Source organism: Hylaeus anthracinus, unplaced genomic scaffold (assembly GCF_026225885.1).
Source record: "Hylaeus anthracinus isolate JK02 unplaced genomic scaffold, UHH_iyHylAnth1.0_haploid 3, whole genome shotgun sequence".
NCBI classification, from domain to species: domain Eukaryota; kingdom Metazoa; phylum Arthropoda; class Insecta; order Hymenoptera; family Colletidae; genus Hylaeus; species Hylaeus anthracinus.
This window is the reverse complement of record NW_026535284.1, coordinates 4779815-4787790: the sequence shown is the minus strand read 5'-3', so window position 1 is coordinate 4787790 and position 7976 is coordinate 4779815. Positions and strand designations below refer to the sequence as shown.

The window sequence follows — 7976 nt, the reverse complement described above, 5'->3', positions numbered from 1 at the left end:
TCGTAAAGTCTTTATGGTTTCGAGGATTTTGAATGGCATACAAAAATGAATTTCTAATTTCTATAATGAAATTGGTCCGAACGAAGATGAATTTGAATGATGGATACATTCTGATGAGTATTTCATAAGTTACCATTCAAAGAACAAATACAAAACTTCATACAAAAAAATGTTGTTTTCTAATACGTAAAGATACATAGAATATTAAAATATGATATTCCTTTACATTAATTTGCGTGTAAAATCATGTTATTGTCAGTTGTAAGATGTTTAAAATGTTGTCAAATTGAAAGGGGTTAACCTTTGAAATGATTTTTGTTTTAGAAAATTAAAAATATCAAAAACAATCTTATGGGGAATAGAAAAGGTATGTTTTTCATAAACTTTGCAGAAACAACGTAAAACTCAATTAGAATATTAAACTTATTAGAATGACATATTTATTTTATTATAAACAACTTGGACAAATAATATTTATTTCTTTACTTCATGTTCTAATTTCATTGAAGACTATTTTCACGTATTGTAAGAATTTTTCCCGAACACGTAGACATTATGGAGCACACGCTCGATCGCATTTGCGATTCAAATGTATTCAGTTGAATTTTATTATCTTTACATCTACACGATCTTCTATCCTATAAATAAAAGGGTCCCTTGGATATCATTGACCAGCAGAAAAATATTATCGGTCGGCACCCATTTCTCAGTACTTTTTACAGTCTGCTTTATTTATGCGTCTCGTGTACCGCCGATGATGTGAATAACAATTGCATTGTAGAACACGTAGACGGCAACTGTCCAAATTAACTAACTTATATTTTCCGTCGGGACACGAAGAGAAACTAAACAAAAGTTCACTTGGATTCAACTGATGTTGGTAGTAATTATAGGAAAATCGCAAAAATGCTTACTTTTAATGTTTAATTTATATTATTAAGTTTTTAATATATAAGTTTTTCTACTAATTACTTTTACGAATGAAAAATAATGAGGGAGGAATATTGCATGCACTATCTACACGGAAATACTGTCTGATTAGGTTTGGGGCATTCTTTTTTTTGGGTGGGGGGGGGGGGGTGGCAGCAATATCGATTACTGGTAATGTACAGGGTGTCCCAAAAATATTGGAGGTCTTTGAAAGGGGTGGTTTGGGGGGAGATTTGAAACAACTGTTTCCTTAGCGAAAATGTTGTCCGAAGCTTTGTTGAGGAGATATTAACGGAAAACACTGACCAATCAGAGCGCGAGTATGCCGGTGGAGCAGCCGTGGTGGGAGTAGGTTACACGCTAGGCGTCCCACGTTCATACGCTACCACGGCCGCTCCACCGGTATACGCGCGCTCTGATTGGTCAGTGTTTTCCGTTAATATCTTCTTAACGAAGCCTCGGACAACATTTTCGCAAAGGAAAAAGTTGTTTCAAATCACCTCCCGAACCACCCCTTTCAAGGAACTCCAACATTTTTGGGACACCCTGTATACCGGCCATTTTAAAATACATATCTAAAATACTTATCGCAAATATTTATTCTGAATGACTTATTTCTTATATAATATTATTTTCAATAATATTTCATATTTCCGGTTAAAAAAAGATAAGTACTTTATTTACTGACATTTGGCTTTCCATTTAACATATGTTAGATAGTATATACTATCTAACTAAACTATATAGCATGAATTATTTAAACCACTATTTGAAAAATTTTTTTCGTAATTTTACTAAAGTCCAATTTCCGGTGTGCATAACAATTAGGTCCAAGAAGTGAGAAACTTGAAAATATATAAAAAGTAGGTCGTTGAAAATATCTCAAGCATCGAGAGCCGCCAAACCCGTTTCAACGTTTCACACGACAGCCAGAGCACTAGAAGTATTGTCTTTCGGTACAGTCGTGGTCGGGATTAGAGCAGACACGGAGACATAAAATCCGCTCGTGTTTCCTGCAACTACAGATCAAGGAGGAGGAAAAAAAGCATCCACAGTATTGTTACTTGGTGCGGTCGATGGAACTGCTAGGTGGCATCTAATGAGAAGGAGCGGACAATGAGCCTTTCTGACTTAAGTGCTCTAGGGTGAATAACAGAAGGGTGCTTCTACCACCCTTCTTATTTTATTCACTTATTCTCACGCCTGCTTCACGAATCAGACGAGTTACGTAATGAGACGAGAGCTATGCGGTGAATGGCTCCGGGATTCTTATGAAATTTGAAAATACGATACGAAAATCCATGTTATTTGTTTAAACAAATGGGCGATTTCAGGCGTTAACGATAGATGCAAGGTAATACGTATATTTTAGGAAAATAACAAAAAATCTCTTTTTTGTTTTCATAGAATGGCAGGAAATATAGTTCGATAATTCTAATTAATAATATGTATTGAGTGGAAGAATAAAAATATTCTATACAATGAAAAAGAAACTTCACTATAAATTGTACACATTTCAAACATTTTTTAGTAGCATTGTTAATATTTGACGTTATTAATATAGAAATAAGAAAGGAAATTCAGATAATCCAAGTTAAAATATTTTAAGACATTGACAAAGTCTCCTAATTCTAATTAATAATATGTATTGAGTAGAAGAATAAAAATATTTTATGCAATGAAAAAGAAACTTTAACTATAAATTGTATACATTTCAAACATTTTCTAGTAACATTGTTAATATTTGACGTTATTAATATAGAAATAAGAAAGAGAAATTAAGACAACCCAAGTCGAAATATTTTAGGACATTGACAATGTCTCTTTTTGGTTTTTTAAGTAGTCAGAAAATATAATTAGATAGTTGCATTTTGATAATGCTAGTTAATATATATATACATAATTACATATGTATTGACTGGAAGAGATAACAAATTCTACACAGAAATAGAAAAGAAACTTTAGCTGTAAATTGTACACATTATCGAATTATTTAAACATTCTTGGAGAATGTTGTTAATGTTTGATATTATTGATATTGATATAATATCAAACAGAAATTCTAACAATCTAATGTTTTAGAAAGTTTACAAAGTAAATCCATAACATGTTAATATTGAAGTAATATCAAACAGAAAATTGGACAGAAAGTATAGTAATTAATAGAACATAAGTAATCAATCAGTTTCCTTAATAAACGAGTGTAAACGAAATAATAAAGTAATGACCGATAACTGTAAAAATGAGAAAGGCATCAGTGCATGTTATTATCACCACTATTTAATTATATTATTGCTAAAACTTTAATAGAAAAGGTCGTGAAAAGGGCATGATTGAATATTATTATCAACTGTATTTAATTGCGTTATCAAAAAATGTCAAACTCCATCATTTCTGATATGGTATTACGTTCAGGAGTATATTTCTCTTGTTCAGAAAACGACTGATGCGGTATATCTGCTTTCGATTTTCCAACTTGGCAAAGGCATACAACACGTCTCTGGTATTCACGTCGTGTAGCGTTCGACAAGGGAATGGGTGCATCCAAGTGCATCCAGAAAACCACCGCTCACAATAAGCCGCTCTGTGAGCGGGTGAGCTTACAAATTTTTCGCTTCCAAACCTAGCGACCGCTCTCTGGTAGCTGCCAATAACTGAACTATACTAATACTAGATATAGGAGTTATAGATCTGCCAGGTCTTTTTAATTCAAAATTGATACTAATACTGGTTTTGTAGCGACCAGAGTCGCACATAGTGTAAATAGCAAACGCTATCTAGTTTTAGTTAGGTTAAGTATTTTTAGTTACTAGTTGTAATTCTTTGTACATAGTAGTTGGTAAGCCTTATGTTAGACGCGCTCTTGCGTAGCTTCCAAAAGGACGCGTGTAGTAGAAGCAAAACAGTATTCATAGAGAATAGACGCAAGCGCAATAAATAAGAGTTTTTATTTATACCCGCGAACTTCCACAGAACTCTTCCTTACCCTTCGTGTGTAGTTCCGCTACAGTTTTGTGGCGTAAAGAGAAAAGTTCCTAGAGCATAAGTTACCATCTAGTTTTTAAGTTGGTTGTATGTATTGTAACCGTTACCGCATGTGGAGTCCCACGAGTTTTGTGTAAGCGAAATTAAATAAAATAATTGTTATCGTTGCTCATTAAACAAGCGCGTCGAACGGTTTCCCCTACAATTGGTGCCGAAACCCGTTTACAAAACAAGAAAACATGCCGAACGACGAAGAAAAAGGGGGCCGAGAAGGCACGGAGGTAAATGCGAGCGATTTTCAAAGCGTTAAACTACCTACATTTTGGCGTGAAGACCCTCGATTATGGTTCGCGATGCTAGAGCGAGAATTTGCGGCTTATATTATTCGGTCAGATGCTGTTAAGTGTACGGCAGTAATCCGTCACTTAGACAATACGATAATAACAACTGTGGCCGATATAATTTCCTCGCCGGATACAGAGGATTCGTACAAAAAAATCAAGGAAGCATTAATAAGCAGAATAGCGTCATCGAAGGAGACGCAACTGCGACAATTATTAACAGGCGTAGAATTAGATGATCGGAAACCCTCCGATTTGCTAAGAGAAATGACGTTATTAGCTGGGACGCGAGTGACTGCGGGCGTTCTACAAACATTATGGCTGCAGAGACCTCCAAAGCGAATACAGGAAATACTAGCCGTAGTGGAAGACACAGAATTAGAAAAACTGGCATTACTAGGATCGATCGATAGAACGATCCGCTCATGCTGAAGTGGCGCCGGTCTCGGAAAGAGATGGGTCGCAACAAGCAGTAGAAAGAAATTCTGAAACCGCGACATTGACAAGAAAGATAGAAAAGTTAGAGATGCTGGTTCGTGACAACATGAAGAGGCGGCCATTTTACCGAGGCCGTAGTCGAGATCGTAGCAACAGTAGAAGGCGCTATTTCAGAGGGCGCTCTCGATCGAGAGATAGCAATGGCGCGGAACAGCAGAATACTTGTTTTTACCATAGGAGATTCAAGGAAAATTCATTTGGGTGCAAGCCACCCTGTAATTGGACTGGACCGGATAAAAGAAAGCAGGAAAACTGAGCCAATCACCTTTTGTGGAGGCGTTAAGAGGTGACATTACTAAGAGACGCCTCATAACGATGGACAAGGAAAATAACATACAATTTTTAATTGATACGGGTGCTGACATTTCCATCCTACCAAAATCCACCAGACGTGCATTAAAAACAGATACATACAAACTAGATGCTGCAAATGGTACAGTTATTAATACATACGGCAATAAAATATTAACAATTAATTTAGGATTACGTAGACCAGTTACATGGCGGTTCGTGGTGGCAGATGTGGCAAAAGCGATTATAGGAGCGGACTTTCTACATCATTACAATTTATTAGTAGACCTCAGGAGACGTCAGATCATTGACTCGAACACCAACCTTTTTAAAATTGGAGCAATAATAGATTCAGCATTACCAACAATCAGCACGATTAATATTAAGGACAGGTATCAGGCATTACTCAAAGAATTTACCAATATTACTAAGCCACAGCATCAGGTTAGCAGAAATCACAACGTATATCACCATATAATAACTAAAGGACCACCAGTAACAGACAAACCTAGGAGATTGACACTAGAAAAATTGGCAGTCACAAAGACAGAATTTCAGCAAATGTTGACGGAGGGCATAATACAGCCATCGAAGAGTCAATGAGCGAGTCCATTACATATGATAAAGAAAAATACTGGTGAATGGAGGTTATGCGGTGATTATAGGAGGCTAAACAGTGTTGTTACGAGCCAGGGCGATAGCGACGCGCGTGTGAGCCCAGCGAGTGGGATAGATTTGAGAATTGAAACCAATACGATTATTTATTGTGTATCAATGGTGCCGAAGATTTGAGGATAGATTAGACAATGCAGACGACTCTGACGCGAATTCAGATAGCTGCAGGAATCGGTATCTCCCAGTGAAGGGTAACCGTAGGTTAAGGTGTTTGGTTGTCTTGGTTATTGAAGACAAACGCAGACGCCTCTGACGCGAAGTCAGGTAGCTGCTGGGAATCGGTATCTCCCAGTAAAGGGTAACCGTAGGGTAAGGTTCGAACTGTGAGGTTGTTGGAAAAAGTGCAGACGACTCTAACGCGAAGTCAGATAGCTGCAGGAATCGGTATCTCCCAGTAAAGGGTAACCGCAGGATAGGTTAAGTTTAGGAGTTCGGGTTGAGTACACAATGACTAAATCGTATCGATAATGAATACTACGCGTCGCGGATAAAGCCTCGCAACTTGTTAATTTAATAGAATAATAACTCGAGCGGTAAAGTTATTATGTTGTGGGATCGTTACACTGGCTAGGATTGGTGATTTCAAAGTAAAGGTTTGATGATTGATCTTACAGACTTTTACACAAAGAGTATATATTCAAAATAACTATACTAATTACAAGTGTCCAGTGTCGTGTTGTCGCGGTTAGTGTATGAAGTTAAAATTACCTAAGTGTTGCGCGGTGTTGACGCACTGGCGATGCGGGGGTCGAGAGTACCTTTATGGCCGTAATAGATTCTAAAACCGTCTTCGCGGATCTATATGGTAACGATGATCGAAAGGAACTGAAGCCCGATCTCACTAGAGTACTACTCTGCAGACGATCAATGTGTCTCTAACGAGTAACTCTTTCGTACTAGCCCTCGAGCAACGAAAATCATGGGTTTATATACCCCTAAATGTTGGTGGGGAACCGTCAGTGATTTCCATATTAGGAAATTTGACGGTTAGGATTTTCGTTGCTCTGAGGTCGGCAGCTGTGTGCCCTGGGAAAAGGGTAGATTAGAAACTATCCCACGCAACGCGAGTCAAAGATGATATTAAGAGGATGCAGCTGCAGGATGCACTCCCGTGAGACCGAGCTCCAAATTCCAGAAGGGTAGATAAAATAAGATTAATAAACGCGAGCTTCTAAAAACGGAGAGTTTCTGTATACGTAACAGTGTTATAGTGCCAGATAGGTACCCATTACCACATGTACAGGATATCGTTGCATGATTTTGATGGTGCCACAGTATTTTCAGTAATAGATTTGCGAAGAGCATATCATCAGATACGAATGGCACCAGAGGACCAGCCTAAAACGGCAATTACAACCCCCTTTGGACTGTACGAATATACGGTAGTGCCGTTCGGATTGACAAATGCAGCACAAGCCTTCCAAAGGCTAATGGATGTAATACTAAGAGATTTACAATATTGTCGATGTTACATTGATGACATTATTGTAGCATCAGAGAATGTGGAGCAGCATGAAGCACATCTGCGAGCAGTGTTCCAAAAGCTGGAGGAGCCTGATCTAACCATAAATGTATCAAAGTGCCAATTCGCACAAGAAGAAGTGCAATATTTAGGTTGTAGAATTAACAAACTAGGTATCGCTCCTTTGGAAAAGAGGGTTTCAGCGATACAGACATACCCAAAACCAACCACAATTAGTGAGGTAAGAAGATTTTTAGGTGTACTAAATTATTATAGGAGATTTCTTCTCAATGCAGGGGAGATTCTAGTACCGTTGAACCAAATGCTCATAGGAGCGAAGAAAGAAGATAACAGGCCAATCAAGTGGACAGAGAATGCAGAAAAGGCCTTCGACAAATACAAGGAGTTAATGGCAGCAGCTGCATTGTTGCATTATCCAGTACAAAGGAGCAAAATTAGCACTCGCAACAGATGCTTCAAATATTGCGTTGGGGGCAGTGCTGGAACAATAGAATCAAAACAAGTGGGGACCACTAGGGTTCTTTTCTAGAAAACTGGACAGAGCTCAAACAAGATACAGCACATACGATAGAGAGTTGCTGGTAATTTATAAAGGTATCAAATTTTTTAAACATTGGGTAGAAGGTGGAGACCTTATGATCAGAACGGATCATAAACCCCTCGTGTATGTCTTTCAGCAAAACACTGATAAGGCAACACCGAGACAATTACGTCAGTTAGATTTCATTGGGCAGTATACAACGAATATACAGCGTGTGACAGGAACGATGAAC

At 37.8% G+C, this 7976-nt stretch overlaps 2 protein-coding genes across 2 annotated transcripts; both read left to right on the top strand.

Moving 5' to 3' along the window:
* Positions 1-4154: 4154 nt before the first annotated feature.
* On the top strand, positions 4155-4688 carry LOC128893701 (uncharacterized). The gene has a single exon (XM_054154857.1). It carries the CDS (start codon positions 4155-4157, stop codon positions 4686-4688), a length of 534 nt encoding a protein of 177 aa, XP_054010832.1.
* A 381-nt stretch (positions 4689-5069) lies between these two features.
* Positions 5070-5648, top strand: LOC128893700 (uncharacterized). The gene has a single exon (XM_054154855.1). It carries the CDS (start codon positions 5070-5072, stop codon positions 5646-5648), a length of 579 nt encoding a protein of 192 aa, XP_054010830.1.
* Positions 5649-7976: the final 2328 nt, after the last annotated feature.